The 18,546-nt window shown below is 33.6% G+C and overlaps 1 protein-coding gene across 1 annotated transcript in view; it reads right to left on the minus strand.

Moving 5' to 3' along the window:
- Window positions 1-17,036, minus strand: part of LOC150091574 (uncharacterized) — a 298,466-nt gene extending 281,430 nt beyond the window's left edge. Inside the window, exons 1-3 of the mRNA XM_090369000.1 lie at window positions 16,946-17,036; window positions 8,547-8,635; window positions 2,857-2,965 (exon numbers count right to left, since the gene is read on the minus strand). Of these exons, the coding sequence (XP_090225126.1) occupies window positions 2,857-2,965; window positions 8,547-8,601 (164 nt within the window). The 5' untranslated portion in view covers window positions 8,602-8,635; window positions 16,946-17,036. The remainder of the gene's footprint in view (window positions 1-2,856; window positions 2,966-8,546; window positions 8,636-16,945) is intronic.
- Between the last annotated feature and the right edge of the window lie 1,510 nt (window positions 17,037-18,546).

Here is an 18,546-nt window from a genome sequence, read left to right on the forward strand (position 1 = left end):
AAATTTTTTATTTCCTCAAATTTAGCATTACTGTTCCTAAACTCAGAGCTGACAGATAGAGACATACCATCTAGACTGGATTTCATTTCAATGTTTCATTAACATCTTCATGAATCTCCCATGTAAACAAATTTGGTATGAATTCTGGTAAATATAGCATCAAAATTCTTGTATAAAAAAAATACATATGATAAGTAAATTAAAAAGTATGTACCTTAATTTTTATGTAAAGAATCAAATTTCAATAACTAAAAAGAGAAGACAAAACTGTGTAGAAAATATAAATGCATTTATTTGTGAATTAAAATCATTAGATAAAGAAATAATTTAATTTAATAATTATTATTTAGTAATATAATTATTTATTTTAGAGAAAAATGTGAATCCATTTATTTGTGAATTAAAACTGTTACATATAAAAAAATAATTCATTTCTTTATGATATTGTGATGGCCTATCAGCACTAACGCCATTCATGCACTTGAGGCAGTGTTAGTATATGCAAGAATATGTGACTACCATTCTGTGGATTAGCAACAGATTATGAATGAAAAGAAAAGACCCCCCCCCCAACAAAATGAAAGAGTACTTTTGTTTCAATTTATGAGAAAGTAAATTGCTACCCTTAGTGAATCCCTCAGGGGATTTTTTTTCTGATCTTTACTCCCACTGCTGTTAAAACTTGATGGTTCTATTACCAAATTCAGCTAAAGATAAAGGTGACTTACTTGCATCCTACTTTTCGTCTAACTCGTATACTGACAATCTTGGTAAACCACCTCCTACAATTTTCAGTACACTCCACTCAATGCCTCCTGTGGTCTTCTGTCAAAAGGAAGTGAGAACAATTTTGAAATATTTTGATGCCATGAAAGCTGCAGATACTGATATTCCTCCACTCATTCTCAAAACCTTTCCTCCTCCTGAGCTTACTCCTGTTCTGTGTCACATTTTCCTACTTTCTTATTCCACTGATGTTTATCCTTCTGCTTGGAAATTTGCCCATATCTAGGCAGTTTCTAAAAAGGGCAACAAATCCCTCAAATTCAATTATCGTCCTATTGCATTTACCTCTACTCTTTCTAAAGTAATGGACCCATTAACCATCAACTCCTAAATTATCTTGAAACCTTCCAAATGATCAATGATCATCAATATGGATTCTGTCAGTGTCAATCCACTGGTGATATATTGGCTTATATTACCCATCTATGAACAAATTCAATGGAGTTTGGTGAAACTCAAGCACTCTTGTCAAGAAACTCAAGTTACTCTTGACATTTCAAAGGCTTTTGATCTTGTTTGACATAAAGGTCTTCTTATTGATTGTCAACTGTTTTTTGTAATTGGGTATCCAGTTTTCTCTCTGCCTGACTCACTACAGGTGATGGTAGATGGCTTAGTTCCAAGGTTTAGTTCCCTCTCCCTCTCTCTCTCTCTCCTTTCCTCTTGTATATTAATGGTCTTCTTCAATTCATTGGGTATCCTATCCACAGTTTTTCAGATGACAGCACATTGTAAAATGTTCTTGTTTATACTCCAGCACGACCACTAAGTGTCGTGCTGGAGTATAAACAAGTCAGTAGAGTTTACAATAAATCAATCAATACAAATGTTAATCATATTTAGCAGTCACAGGCTTGAACCCCAGGCCACTCAAAGAACGTGTGCTACTTCACTTGTGCTCCTGACCACTAAGCTACATCATGCATTCCACCTTCCAGTTTAAGAAACCTTGCCCTGCACAAACAGCTTCATCTTATTGAACATCCACTACCAATTCCTTACATGCTGATCATCAGATAATTCTCCAGTGAGGCAAAGATAGCTTGGTTAATTTTAATCTTTCTAAAACTCAATCTTGTCTTATATCTCCCAAAAAAAAAGTCTACTGTTCCTATGCTTATCATTGATGACACTCAGATTTCTAGATCCTATATGTCTATCAGGAATTACCCTGACTTCTAATCTCTCACAGCATAAGTACATCACAAATACTGCTTCCTCTGCGGCTAAAAAACTGGGTTTTCCATGTCACTCTTGGTGTTACTTTTCTTCTAAACAGCTACTCACTATGTACAAATCTCAAATCTATCCTACCATGGAATACTGTTTCCACATCTGGAGCAGAGTCCCCATAACCCCTCTCAGGCTTCTGGACTGCATTCTAAAGAGGGCAATTAGGTTAATTAATGATCCATGTCTTGCATAGTCTCTCTCCTCTCCCTATATCACAGATATGCCCATGCCTTTTCTATAGACACTGTTCATCTGAATTGCCTTCTATAATTTCCACTCTCTCTTCCGAACACGTGCCAGAACCAGTCTACACCAACTTATTGTCTAACTTCAAACTCACAGAACCAAATTTTCTTCTTCATTTATCTTTCATATTTCATTTTCTGGACAACTACCTTTCACATGTAATTCCTGAAAATTACAATCGACAGAAATTCAGGTCTAATATCAACAAGTATCTTCTTTCATTGTCTCAACTTTCGAGACAATGAAAGAAGGTACTTGTTGGTATTAGAATGGTATCAGAATCTATAGTACTTCGCACAGTACTAAGTACTATAGATTCTAATACCATTCATGTTTGGGCTTTTAATAGAAAAAATTAAAATAAATTTTAAAAAAATAACAGCAACAATTTAGATAATTTTATTTTTAAAAAAAACTGGTCCTCATTGTTTGCTAACTGTGAAATGTGCTCACTGGAACGTCTTCTTGGTTCCAATTAATCATGTAAGCGGACACCCACTGTATTGGGGTTTGAAATAGCAAAGTTTTAATAACATATCATATCATATATTCAAATGAAGTCAAATTGCAAGTATATGCTATATGTCTAACCTTTCAAGCAAAATCACTTCTGACTTGTTGAGACTAGATGCAGAAACATCCTGAATCATTTCATGTTTCTTATCCTCTGGAAGTGATTTATCTTCTTCAACAGTGCCACCTATGAAATTATCTTTTAATTACTGAACAGCAAATATCATTAGTGCTAAAGCAAAATACAGGGTGGTCCAAAAGTATGGAAACATGTTTGACTATAAATAACACTATGTTAAATCTAAATTTTAATTAATGCTAGCACAACAGAAATGGCACACTACAAAGAAAGTGCTTAAACTTAAAAAAAAAATTTACAACAGCTGTTCAATATGGACACCATTTTGGTCTTTACAAAATTATAGTATTTTGGGCAGACAGCAAGTGCAATTTCACAAGCACAACTTCACAGACATGTTTTCAAATTCTCTATTGCTGCATAAGCTCTAGCAGAGACCTGCATTTATTACTAAATACTTTATTCTTTACAAATCCCCACAAAAAGTAATCACAAAAGGCATTAAATCCAGCGAGTATAGTGGCCATTTAAAAAGAATCTTGTCATTTAATCCATCAACCTGAGAACTTTTCATCTAAGAATTCACAGACAATTTTTTAGGTGGTGAGCTAGTGCTTCGGCCTGCATTAAAACAAGCAATGATAAAAACTGATTTTGGATTGCTATGGAATAATTTTGCCTTATAGCAGTCTCAAATAGCTTTCTTCTGTCACAGTTCTCATGTTTTCAAAGAAAAAAAAAGGCCAAAGAACACTTGTCCAAATACAGCCCAGACTATCAAGCTTTTCAATCCCATAGGCATTTCAATCCTTGTTAAGAATAAATGGTGGTCATTAAGACAGTTATGATGATCCATTTAGTTTAAATGTGGCTTCATCAGTCAACAAAACATTGTCAACAATATCTTCGTTTATAACACTCACGGACAAAAACCATTTGGCAAATTCCAATCTTCTATGTGGATCATCCTCAAGGAAACTTTGTAGCAACATGGGATGATAAACTTTATATTAAGTTCCTTTATAATTGTATTTAAGCTTGTTTTAGGCGTTTTAAGTTCCTAACTTCATTTTCTTTGAGATTTTTTTTGGACTACTTTTGATATTCTCTCTTACAAGTTCAAAATTGGCAGATGTCTGATATACAAGGTCTACCTGGATTTGGTATATTGTGCACTATTCCCGCTTCTTCAAAATTTGCTTTATGGTCTTTATCGTGGATGGTTTATGTTAAAAAAAAAAAAAAAAAATTTGAACTGGCATGCAACTTCTATAGGATTTGCATATTTTGCATTCCAGTTTACAATTTCAATGTTCTCCTTCACTGCAAGGCTCATACTACTTTTCCCATGTTCAAATTATTCTGATAGAATAAAAAAAAATAAACTATTTTTTAAATAATTTATACATATTTACATCAGCAGTTTATTCAAAATAGTTTCCTTACTTATGGACCACCTTGTATTATCAAGATACCATTAAAAAGTACAAAAGATGTGAATTTAACTTAGCCTGATTTGTTTATATTAATGATAAAGCAATTTAGACCATAAGGATGCATTTAAATGTAGAATTCTTATTATGAACCAGATGGTACAACTGTAAATTACTAACAGAAATAAAATTTGTTCCTTTTACAATGAAAAATAGAAACTCATTACAATAATTCCTTTTGTAAATCAGAGAACTTAAAATTCATATCCTCAAACTCTTGTGTATTTTTTTTGTCTTCATATGAAGTATTTATGCAATGATGACACTGCCATCCCAGGTTATTTTCTTATTTCATAATGTAAAATGATATTTTTCCAACAGTACCTATCAAATTTTGCCAAGATATAACAGGAGGAAGGTTATCAAATTTTTAAATTTTTTCCCAGCATGGCCAGTGCTTGTTAACAGAAGGGGACTCTTTGCACAGAGACAGGAACACATTTGAATAAAAGAAGTGAAAGGATATTTACTGAAGCTATCAAGTCAGTGTTGGATGATTAGAAACAGTTATTTTGGAAGGGAGGGAGAAAACAAAGACTAACAGTTTAATGACAGCTATATACAGAGATGGAACTGATCCCTGAATTATTTCTGTGACATGCAGTAGCCTGAAAAGCAGGACATTACAAGGCCAGTGGTTTACATTGAATTAGCAATTACATGGGCTGTGTAAGAATTCCTAAAAACAGGCCATATTTACTTGCTTATACACTAATGGAAGGAGCACATTACACAAATTATAAATACTGGTTAAGTTATCAAATACTGACATTGTGTATATAGCAAAAACATTGAATCACTCTGATATTGGAGATGCAGAATTTGAATGTAGTGGTTATGTGCTTCTAAACAAAAAGCTTTCTGTTTAAGAAGCAAACAGATTCTAAAACAGTACAATCAGTGGACACAGGCCAGTGTAATGTCAGTCAGTTTGAGTTTGTTGAGTGAGTGTGGTGCCACACAAATAGTGGAAATATCAAGATGAGAGTATAAGTCAAATGAGTGTGAAGAGCAAAAGGAACAACTTTATAAACAAGTAGATTGGGCCAGCACATAATGCCATGTCACGGAGGACTTGAACTTTCCAGATACCAACAGAAACTCATGGTTTGGCAGTTCACTCAGAAGGAGAGCATTTATCAATTTGCTGGATGACTGCTTTCTATATCAACGTGTTAGCATCAGCAACATGATGGAAGGAAGCAAAGCTTACACAGTGCGAGCCAAAAAATAAAATTAAATTAAATTAACCACTTCATTTGCTCATTCCTGCCAATAATTTGTTTTAACCTTCTTTAAATTTATTCAAACTATCTGCTTCAAACTATGTGGAAGTTTATTCCAACAATCAATTAATCTTTGAGTGAATGGAAATTTTCATACATCCTTTTTCATTTTAAATTTATGTCACCTTATATGTGTCATCTGACAGAGTAAAGATCAGCATTTGGTTTACTTAACCCTTTAAAAGCCTTATACACTTCAATAAGGTCACCATGAAGATGCTTAGTTTCCAGAGACTGCAATTTACAGAACCCCAGTCTTTCTTGGTAAGAATATCCTTTTGTGTCCCCCCAACTAAGCTTGTTATTCTTCTCTGCACCCTTTCCAACAGATCAGTGTTCTTTGTAAAATGAAGTGTCCAAACCTATATGCAGTACTCCAGATGTGGCCTAACTGTTGCCTTATATAATGCCTCTTTGGCCTTGCTTTCAAAGTTCAGGTACGTCAGTGACATTGTCCCTTGGGCTGTTTTAGCAGCATGTTTGAACTGCTAAGAAAATTTCATATCAGCAGGTAAAATTCCTTTATGTCTTTTTCCTTATCAACTACCTCAGTTTGGTGATACCTAAATGATATATTATTCTGGGATCTGCACTAGAATGCAGTACCTGGCATACATCAATGCTAAACCTCAGTTGCCACCTTTTAGCCTGTTCTCTTAGTTTATCTAGATCTTCTTGAAATAGCATAGTCCGATTACTGTCATTACCAATGTGCCTACCTTTGTATCATCAGCCTATCAGTAGCAAGTACCATTAATAGCACACAAGCTAAATAGATACCTTGCAAATGATCTTTACAGCTGAAAGCCCAATCAAACCACTAGGAAACAGTGACAATATAGCAATCTCACCTATTGAAGCTGAGCAAAGCTAAGGCTTTGCTCAGCTTGTTATTTAGGCTATGTGGGCTTTTTAAGTATCTTAAAAAGATACTTAAAAAGCCCACGTGAGTGACTACCCCATTGGTCTTGCCTAGCCAATCTAATCAATTATTATGACAAAGTCATAAAACAGCTGGATACAAGAAACAACTTCAGAAAAGCTTTTGATATGGCTCTGCATAGAAGGCTATTATATAAAACAGAACAAATTAGAATTATTGGTAAGATCCTTGGATGTATTACAGACTGGCTACAAGATAAGAGATATGGGTAGTCATCAAGTAGATAGTCTTTAGATGGACTAATATGACAAGTGGAGTTCCTAAGGATCAATGCTGCTGTCCCCCTTCAGGTTTCTAAGCTTGCTAACTCTTTCATGAATGGGTTTCCAGAGGGTATGTATGCAAATGGAGTGAATATTTTTTTAAGGAATTTGGAAGGTTGTAAAAACATCTACATAAATGCTTTTAAATATATTTTTTTTTTCTGTTTTAACTTTGTAGCCAAACACCTGACAGGAATTAATGTCAAAAATAAAATTAAAATTTTGTTTTAAAAAAACGTTAAAAAAATTGAAAAATAAATAAAAATTCACCATTATTTATTTTTTGTTTTGCTGCAATATCCTCTTCATTTACATAAGTATTATTTTATTCAGTTTCATAAACTTATTAATCTGAACTCCAGAGAATTTCTTGAATTTCAGTTGTGTAAGTCCACACAAGCTGAAATTCAATAACAAGAGCTTCAAGAAAATCATTGATAATGCATTGAAATAACTATCAAAATTTGCATATATATTGATACTCCTTTGGTCCCTGACATGAAAAAATGCATACTCGCATATTGACAAGGGAGAGCTGTTAAAGTTGTTTGCCAATGATCTGAAGCTAGAAAGGGTAGTTAATAACCAAAACTTGTACCAGACCATATCACTTCAAAATGACTTGGGACTGGTATGGCCTGAAAATGCAAAATGACTTAGTTTCAGATATGATCTGAAAAATGGCAATTAAAGTTTAATGCTTAACTGAATGTATGATTTTGCACTTTGGAGAACAGAAACATGGCATTCCGTGCATGCTTTGGAGAACACGGCATCCTGTGCATGATTTATAGGACCTTTGGAAGAAGCATGTCAATTTTACTATCACCTTATACACTGTCATAAGACAGCATATAAGACGATGGTAAAAACATATTAGAATATTGTATTCAGGTCTCGAAGCCACAACTTAAAAAATGTTCAGTGCCTTATACACCTGATCGAGGTGTATAACACCCTGAATGGATCAGTAAATTGAATCAAGGGAGGTATAAGCTGAGGCAAGACAAGAACCAGAAGGCACAAATAAGGAATCTTAGAGAATTTCATAAAACAAGGCTGAATTTTATAAAGATTGCCTTTTACCTTCACAAGCCAACCTAATCAAGTGTTAACAGTTGACATATTCTGTAAAGAAAATGTCAACTGTCAGGAATATTTTCTGACTTGAAGTTGTAATTTTTACCACATCTCTCTCTCTCTCTCTCTCTCTCTCTCTCTCTCTCTCTCTCATCCTGAACAGGCTGAGATTTGGATCAATTTCTACTCACACAAATTATTTCTGTGCAAGAACAACATGGTTCTTCCCTGGCCCCACCACCTTCCATAACTTCAGATCTAGCTCCCTACAATTTCTTTTGTTTCCAGTACAAAAATTTAAACTTCAATGGGAGAAATTAAAGGACATTTTAGAGACCTAACAAAAACTGAAAGAGACACAGCAAGATATGATAATGAATTCAAGTGCTTCCAGAAACTAAAGGATTGCTGAACGAAGTGTACTATTCAGAGAGAATATTTCGATGGGCATGCTATGAAATAGCTAGTAAGTGAAACCATTCCCCCCCCCCTTTATTGAAGAAAAGAAACTTCTGGGTGGCACCCCCAAAAATTAATCTGATATAAATTATGAATTCTTTTAGTTTCATAAAGGTGAATGAAAAATTAAGCTTGAATGTAGGAAGTGTCTATATTGATATTTACCTTCAGATTTGGAAACTGTATTTTCACTTTGTTCCAGGTCGGTGGATATGTCCATATTTTCTGATAACTCCAGGAATAGCGATAATTTTCTAAAATGCAACGAAGCTGTTTTTATTTACTATTAAATGAATATTCTAAGCATTACCTAAAATATTACAACTTAAAAAAAAAATTTCACTTAACTATAAAAATAATTCAGTAATTCATATTCAGCTAATAATTTTTTTATTAAAAAATGTATTATGCTACATAACACACGCATAAAAAAAGGCAAATTAAAGGAAACAAAATGGGATACATATTTCTCTGTATTTTTTCGTTGCATTTTTTCACATTATGCTTATAAAATATAGTTTATCCCATACTCATTTAATCTTTTTTTTTTTTTTTTTTTTTTTGTGTATTTTTTCATATATAGTTCAGTGTTCTCCCCAGAAAATTTTGCCAGACGGATGGCATTATGAAGTAGCCGGGTGGGGAAGTATAATACTTTGCAATATTATAAAATTTTCTATTATTTATAAATGTGACTTGAGTGATCCAGAGCAAAAATTAATTGCATAATTTAACATTATATGCTCCTGTCACATTGATCTTGATCGCATAGTATGTTCGAATTAATATTGATCGAGATCAGTGAGCATACCATATGGTATGCTCACTGATCACAGATCGCGGTACCATATGGTACCGCGAAAATTGCTTAAATTAAATTAGCCGAGCAGTCAGTTAAATTCACCAGGCAGTGCACCCATTTGATAAGTCCTGAGAAGAGCACTGCAGTTATGTATATATACATCCTAATTTAAGTCTTTTATTTGAAGTTGAGTACAATGATATTTTCTCAAAAAAGAAAAATAAAAAATAATTGAGTTCAAATTAAAAAAAAATATACAGCAGACTCTTGATTTACTGGGACTGGATTAACTGGGATAAATCGAGAGTCTGTTGTATATCATGCTCCAAATTAAAAAATAATAATAAATAAATAAAAAATAAAAAATCAATCAGAAATCATAAAATTTAAGTAATAACTAGAATAGGTATAAACAGATGTTTTGCAAGTCATAAATAAGCGAAGTTATAAGTCATCGTTGGGAGATTAGTATACCTATTATCTTGCAACCCCCCACTGTCTTCAACCATCCACTGCTCAAAAAAAAAAGAGAGAAACCAAATGCTTAGTTTGTTTTAGTGTATCACGTCTATTGTTGTGTTCAATCAGCACAACAAAAGACAAATTTTGTTTTGTTATTTATGTCAGGGATATCAGAATTTTTATTATTATTATTTATTTATTTTTTGTTCAGAAATCACGAAAATGATGGGCAAATGCAAGAGTTGTTCTTTCAATTACAGAAAAACTTGAAATTGTTCAAAAGTTTGAAAATAGTGCATCTGTTAAATCTCTAATGAACCATTATAAATGTTGGTGACCAAACCATACGCGACACTAAACAATAAAGGGAAGCATCGTATTGGACATGCAAGTAGTATATCACAAGTTTTTTTGTTTTTTTATCTATCACCGTACTTTTTATGTAGGTTGCTGAACATTTTTTGATACAGTAAGTCCCCGACTTATGTCGCTTCAGACTTACGTTACATTATTTATATATTTTTTTATATGACTGAAGATTTCAGTGAAGGGGAGACACATTTCACAATACTGTAACTTAAAAAACCACAAAATTCCAGCTATCGGTATTATTGCAAATGCAATAAAATTGAGTTTACTACCCATTTTTAATGAATTGCAGTAACAGAAAAGCCCAGTAACCCGTAAAGTGCAAAAGAGGAGAAGACTACCATAAAGGTAGTCTTCTCCTCTTGAAGAAGACTACCTTTATGGTAGTCTTCTTCTTCAAGAGGAGAAGCCAGGTGGGGAAGTATAATACTTGGCAATATTATAAAATTTTCTACTCCTCTTGAAGAAGAAGACTACCTTTATGGTAGTCTTCTTCTTCAAGAGGAGTGTTTGCATGTAGGCTGAGGAAACCCATTTACAATGGGTTTCCTCAGCCTACAAGTTATCTTTTGGTAGGAATTTTTCCCGCCATAAAGTGCAGTTCAAAGTGTCTCGGTCGGTTTAGCCTCAGGCTGTCATGCACTCCCGTACTCCATCCATGTCCTCCTAGGTCTTCCTCTTCTCCTTCTTCCAGGAGGTATCCATTCCAGGATAGCCTTTGGATGGTAGTGACCTCCAGAAATGTGCTTTAGTAAAATGCGAGCTTGCATTGGGTGATAATAGTGAGTGTTCACCTTAACCCTGTGAAGTTCTTTTCAGAAAATTTAATTTTTACTGTTATCGTGGTGCCGACTAAGAGAATAAGTGACAGCGGTACTAGTAAATCTATCAAGAAAAGGAAAGCGATTGAGTTGGATCAGAAAATTAAAATAATAAGGATGTATGAAAATGGCCAAACATTAAAAAGTAACGCTGGGAATTCAGATTTGTCAGTGGCAACCATGAACACGATAATAAAGGAGAAAGACAGAATATAAGAAGCAGTGAAGGGATAGGTACAAATGAAGTCAACTATAACAACCAAAGCTATGAAACACATATCAGTTTTTACAGTACTAACATACGTTTTTTCTTCCTTTTATGTTTTATTTGCCACTCTGGCTACTTCATGGCTGTCCCCAGATAAAGTTTTTAATTGAACGAATTAAAAATATATAACTATTTTTATTCATTCTTCTGAGGATATTATGTGGTTTTTGTAATATCAGGGATATAGTAGCAATATTTTATAAGTCATTCCCGAGTTACGTAAGAAGTCCTGGAAAGTATCTCTTACATATGTCAGGGACTTGTATTTTTGGATTAACCGGGAAATTGATTATCTGAGAATTTTTTTTTACCATCTATTTGGGAAAATCGAGAGTCAATGATGAATTCAAAAAAAAAAATAACTCTTTAATTTAAGACATCTCTACATACTGGGGAATTCAGTTTCTTCCAGAGGTTATGTTAATACACGTGCTGGCAAAAGTGTGTCTGCACATTTGTCAGCACGTGTATAAACATAGCTACCATATGAGAATAACTTTACTTATTGGCAGCATTCATATATATTGTTCATGGTAATGTTTCATATTCGATTAAACCCCCATGATCTGATAAACTAATTCTCCAACCATTTTAAAGGGAAAGGGGACCACACATGAATTGGAAAATGTAATTCTTGGTTTGGCCATCTGGGACAATTGGCTGTGCTTGGAGATTTCACCTCAAAGTCTAAAATCTGTACATTGACTTTGAATTGAGCTATTATAATTAATTGTTGTTATATTATGACATGTAGAAGTTTGTTAGGTCATGGACTATCTATTATTTATGCATAAATAAGATTAATCACTCACTGAAAAGCAATGGAGAACTCAATGTATCTGGGTATTCTAAATGATGTAATGAATTCATCTAATGTGCTGTAAACAAGTTTTCGTAACTATGATTTTTAGACTGTTGCATTTGTAAATAATATTGGCAAAGCAATTTTCATTTATTTCTATTTGTCAAATAAAAAATAAAAATGAATTCAAAGACTGCGTATGGTTGACTACTCAATACGGTATAATGTTCTTCCAGGATCATCTAAACAGACTGCAATAATAATTCAGACACAGCATGGGTTTGTTAAGGGAAAGTCTTGTCTGATAAATCTGATTGCATACTATGAAGTAGTTACAAAGGAACCAGGTGCAAAAAATAATTTTGATATCATATACTTTGATTTCAGGAAAGGTTTTGATACTGTTGCACACGGAAGACTACCGTACAAATTGGAGCAGTATGGCATTAAGGGAAAGTTGCTACAATGGATAAAAGGATGGTTGAGTGGGAGAAAACAGAGAGTGGTAATCAATGGACACTGCTCTTCGTTGACTAATGTTATTAGTGGAGTTCCTCAGGGTTTGGTGTTGGGCCCACTGTTGCTTTGTATATTTATCAATGATACTGATGAAGTTATATCAGGCTTAATGTCCAAGTATGCAATGATACAAAGGTTGGCAGGGCTGTTAATGACAGTAATGGCAGTGTGCTACAGCAACAAGGTCTAGAAAAGTTCGACAGATAGGCTGAGAAGTGGCAACTGAAGTTTTGACAAAGGCACAGTACTGCATATGGGTAGAAGTAACCCCAGAGACATGTACCAATTGTATGGTACTTAGAGTGGTAGAAAATGAAAAAGACCTAGGAATAATTATGCAGTCAAATATGAAGTTCTCTGAACAGTGCAGACAGGCTGCCAGAGCATATCATGGAGTATTGTCAATGATGTACAGGAATTTTGCTAGTAGGGAAAAGGAGGTGATTATCTCTTTGTATAAGGTAATGGTAAGGCCATGCTTTGAGTACTGCAATTTAGGAAGGATGTAGGGTTTCTTGACCGAGTACAGAGAAGGGCAACAAAATTGGTGAGGGGAACGAAGGGGTTCTCTTACCAAGAAAGGCTTAAGTTTGTTATTTGGTTTTTAGGAGCATTAGCAACTAAGGCCATATTGCTCCGGGATATGTGGTGGTCATTCCCTGACCTTTCCGCATCCTCCATATTTGGTGGTGACGGGCTCGAACCCCAGTCTAATCAAGAAGTGTGTGCTACACACTGCTGCTCCTTCCCACCTGACTACGGAGGCGCCGGAGAAAGGCTTAAGTTCTGCAAATTGCAGAATCTAGAGACTAGGCACCTACAAGGTGATCTGATTGAGATGTATAAAGCCTTGAATGGGTTGAGCATGCTCAATTCTGATGGAATTCTTCCACTTGCTCAGATTACCAACCTGAGGGGGAATAAATTCAAATTGAGAAAAGACAGTTGTAGAATAGAATGCGAAAATTTGCCTTTGGCCATTGGATGGTTGATTGCTGGAACAAACTTCCAACTGTCACTGTGGAAGTGGATATCTTAAATAAATTCAAGTGGTTTTTTTTATTATTATTTTTTTATTTTTTTTTTTTTTTGCTGATGCTACATAAGCTCATATGCTTGCTTTCTTGCATCATGCCTCTACTACTACTGTATTCTCATCTTCATAAGGACTTCTCTGACCTTACGTTGTCATCCAGAGGATACACTTAATTTATTTATTTTGAGATATGTTATAATATAGTATTAGTACTGAAAAAAAATGATGCAAGGAAGCAAAGCAGCATTCTATTAATGTATTCCATATATCTTTTAAAAATTTATGCCTTTTTTGTGTGCTCAGCCAGGAGAGACCAAATCACCTCAGTAAACAAAGTAACTCTGAAGGTGTTTTCAAAAACGCATAATACAAATTGCAGTACAGTGCAAATATAAATGACTGAAATCTCTGCATTTATTGATCCTTTGAATTTTGGAAATACTGAGAAACATCTTTGCATAGCTGGGCTAATGCAAATGCGGTCATTATCAACATAGACTTCAAATAAATATAATCTTCAACATAATATTCTTGTTCATTTGTTCTTACAATTTATTTGTGAGAATATATATATTTTTTATTCTCTGATTGGAATCACAGCACATAAGACACCTATGCCATAGTTTTATAAAGTGTTATATGCAACTTTGGGAAAATTATAAAGAGGGGAGGGGGAATTTTCAAAAAAAAAAAAAAAAGCATCCTGTAAGAGATTGTCGTTTGTGACAAGGAAAAGTTAATTTTCTGGCAGTAGCCTTCAGTTCAGCTTTTATTTTTAGAATAGTCCTAACAGAAACTCCTGTTAACCTAGCAATGATGGCAGCCAAAATATAGCAAAATCAGTAGCAAGCCACCTGACAGGTGACCAATTTTCCTTTTAATTTCTGGACAATGTTTTGGGGTTTTTGCATTCTGCTTAGCAAATACCAAAATTTTATCTTTTCTTAATGGTTGCAATACTTATCTTATGAAACTATTTTTTTAAAAAATAAAATTAGTTATTTAAATAATGCTGTTTTTTTACACCTTTTATTTAAAAAAAATTCTGATGAAAATTAAAAAAAAAAAAAAAAAAATTTAGACAAAATATAAACATGAATCTATTAAACTTCCATTTCCCAGTTTAAAAGACCATTAAGCTCTTGAAATTTTAAATGTGTGTACGTGCATATATTTCTGCTTATTGTGTGTACAAATACTTTTTGAAAATTAAAAATTATATCATCACTATCATCATCATCTTCAGCCACTCTGTATCCACTGCAGGATGAAGGCCTCCTAACACATTTCCAGCAACTGTGGTCTTATGCTTTCTGTTGCCATTGTACACCAGCAAATTTCATTGATCACCTCATCTTTGGTCTTTTTCTTAGGTGTTTAGAGTCAAACAGTATCCATTCTAAAATTTGTTCGTTCCATCTACCATCAGTTCTTCTTGATATATGACTGCCCCTTTCCATTTTAAGCACTTTGTTCTTTCAGTCTCATTTTTCAGTCTCTTTTGGTAATGTTCAAATTCATCATTCCATACTTCCCTATGTGACCCACAATCTTTGTAAAGCTTTGGCATTCAATATCCATCTAAGAACAGGGAGTATACATTGATCAAAAACTTTTAATTTGAGACAGGGTGACAAGTTTGTCTTGAAGAATATATTAAGCTTTCCAAATGCTTGCATTCCAATTTTATGTGTCATTCAATTTCCATCTGTTGAACTTTCTTGTCTAAGGTAAACATACTTTTCCATTTCTTCTAGTTCTTGTCCATAGGCCATGAATTTCTTTGGTCTAGTAAACTTGTTGAAAATAACCTGTTTTCTTGATATTCATCTTTAAACCAAATTTCTTGTTTTCATGCTACAGCTCTTCAATGTTTTGCTGAAATTGTTCTTCCAGATCATTGGCAAAGAGAATAATATGATCTGCAATTCAGGTACTATCCACTTATCTAGAGTCCTTTATTATCCCAATTTAGCTTGCAAAAAATTTCTTCTAAACAGGTAAAAAATACTTTTAGGAAGATTGTGTCTCCTTGTCAAATGCCTTTTTCTACATTAATCTCAACTTGATCATTGTCAACCCATATTAATGCAATCACCTTTTCATATAATGATTGAAAAATATAAGCGTAAACTCTGTCTACACCTTGGTTGATTAGGGCATTGATTATTGCTTGTTTTCTGACTGAGTCGAATGCTTTTCATAGTCGATGAAGGCTATACATGATGGAAGGTTGTATTCATTTGACTACTCTATAACTTGCTGCACTGTTTGGATGTAATCCACTGTACTGAAGATACTTCTAACACCTGCTTGTTCTTTGGGTTATGCCACATAAGTATTGTGCCTATTCTTCTTGAAAGTATCTTTCTGAAAACCTTGTACACAACTGGCAATAGGCTTATTTGGTTGTTAGTTTTTAAAAATCGGCCTTGTCACCTTTTTTTTGTGCAGTAGGATGGCTTCTGCATTTTTCCATGCTACAGGTACTTTGTTAAGTAGAAGGCATTTTAAAAATAGTTCACATCCCAGCTGGCTTCCAGCTTTCAACTTTAACAGGTCCTGCTGCTTTGCCATTTTTCAATGATTTGATAGCATCTTCTACTTCTTCTACCAAAATTTCTGCATCTGGTGTCAAATCCAACTGTTGTCCTTTATCCTTATAAATGAATAAAATTATTAGAAGGTATGAATAAAATTCAACTTGTTTTAGTATTTGCTGTTGGGTTTTCGTTCAGACAGATGTGAAATTTTCCGTGCAGTGTAAACAGGCAACAAGGAAGACATGGTATCCTATCAATGATATGTGACACCTTGCAAGTAAAGAAAAAGATGTCATTGTCTCTATATATAAGGTGATGGTGAGACTGTATTTAGATTATTGTGTTCAGGCCTGAAGGCCACACGTGAAGAAAGATAGTGCTACTTGATGAAGAACAGCTCTGAAAGTGAAAAATGCAAAGCTTAGCAGGTATACAAGGCCCTCAAAGAAACAGTAAAATGAATTAGAGGGGAGGTATATTTTCACTGGTAGAAGAAATAAGAACCAAGAAGCACAAATATAAAGTTTTAGGGAGTAACAGAAGGGAGTGCTACAGATCACTGGAGTAAACTGCCTACCACAGTGGTCATGGTAGATAGTTTTTTTGGCAGATGCAGAGAAAGTCCAATTTCTTACATCATTCAGCCTTTATAATACTCATACTACACATGATCAAGGTCATATCATTAAATTCAGTAGGTCTATAACTGAAAAAAAAAAAAAAAAATAAATAAATAAATAACATATTTGCATATTTTAAAAATCAGTACATAAACATGACTGAAGATCAGAAGGGGCACACGCCTGATTTTGTTTGTCGTAAACTAACAATTTAATGAAAGCCATAAGCAGAGGTGGAATTGATTATGACAATATAGAATAGAGGCCATAAAAATATACAATAAGGAAAATGTAATGTGCATGTCAATATCAGCTTACTTACTTTAAGTTGCTGCTGCAGGTCTCAGAAGTAGTAGTTACATCAGTCTCATGACTAGTATCACCCTGTTTGGAGGTAGAAATTTTTTTGCATCTCCTTTCAGTTTATGTTGATTATCAACACCTCCTCCACCATCACTAGGGTTCACAGAGTCACCTAATTCACAAGCAGATTCCTCAACTTTCTTCTCATTTCCATCTTGATAATTAATTGAGTTCTGTGATGATCCTTAAAGAGTAAATAAAAAAAGCATATAAAAATAACTCTAAAGTAAAAAAAAAAAAAAAAAAAATGGGAAAGACTACTGGCAAAAGCTAGCAGGAAACCCATCAGCAGAATATTCAATATATCCATATCATATAGCTAAACTGTGAATATCTAGAGTAAGGCATACCAAAAGAAATATCATCACATTTTGTTGTACAATAAAGCAAAAAAAAAAATAAAAATAAAAAAATAAAATAAAAAAAAACAACAATGGTCTTGGGTTTTGTAACTCCCATATTGGGATAAAACATTTTGGCCTCAAGGACACAAAGGGTATCTTTTTTGTCTTTGAGAACACATGCATGCACCTATCACAGATGAATATCAGAAAATTAGATTCACCATATTTAATGTTAAGTTTTAGTTGACATTAAAAATATGTTTTATAGAAAATAGTAATAGTGTATACTGTGAATTCAGTCACTAATAGACTTGATGTTCTGTGTGATGTCAGTAAGTTATCAAATCTGGTGCATAATGTTCAATTCACTTTTCCAGAACATCCCAGGTATGACTAATCTGATTTAAATCTAATGAATGCAACTTATTTACACAATAACCTTCCTCCTGGAAAGAATTATTTGCAAGATCTACTTAATGCAACAAGGTGTTACTGTCCATTAAAAGACTCCACTAGTGAAAGCTCAAGACAGAATTTAACTGTAGGAATTTTCATCTCTTCCTAATACCAACTTATTGCAGATACTTTATTTAATTTTATTTCGACTTATTGTAGATACTTCATTTTAACTTGCACCCCCCCCCCCCCCACCCACACACTATCTAAGTTGCCTTGTAGTATAAAGAAGATAAAACTTTTATTATTTTAATGTAGCAAAAGCTATAATATAAAAAAATTAGTAAACTGACAACTAACTTGTGTATTTTTTTTCTGCCAGTTTTCTACTGCCACTTTATACCTCTAATTTACACACACACACACACACACACACACACACACAGTGTTTCAAACTGTACAGAACAAATATAGGAGATATACTACAACACAAAATAAGAAAACAAGTTAGGGTTTACATTACGTTACATTTTGAGCATGTAATTTTTTTTATTTTTTCAAATTAACTACACTTTTTCTTATTCTATGATTAACAGAAGTGAAAATGAAATAATTATTTTGTTACCAATTAGTTAACCAATAATATATAAAACTGTTTTCACATCACTGTGCATACCTCTACAAGTAAAATTCACTCAATGTTTTCTAATACTTTACAAATTGCCTACTGGATTTTAATAAAATTTGAAATGCAAAACATATTTCACAGATCTGTGATTTAATAAAATAAACAAATAGCCACAGGTTACTATGACACAGT

This window comes from Mastigoproctus giganteus, chromosome 1 (assembly GCF_048544385.1).
Source record: "Mastigoproctus giganteus isolate SK-2022 chromosome 1, ASM4854438v1, whole genome shotgun sequence".
NCBI lineage: Eukaryota > Metazoa > Arthropoda > Arachnida > Uropygi > Thelyphonidae > Mastigoproctus > Mastigoproctus giganteus.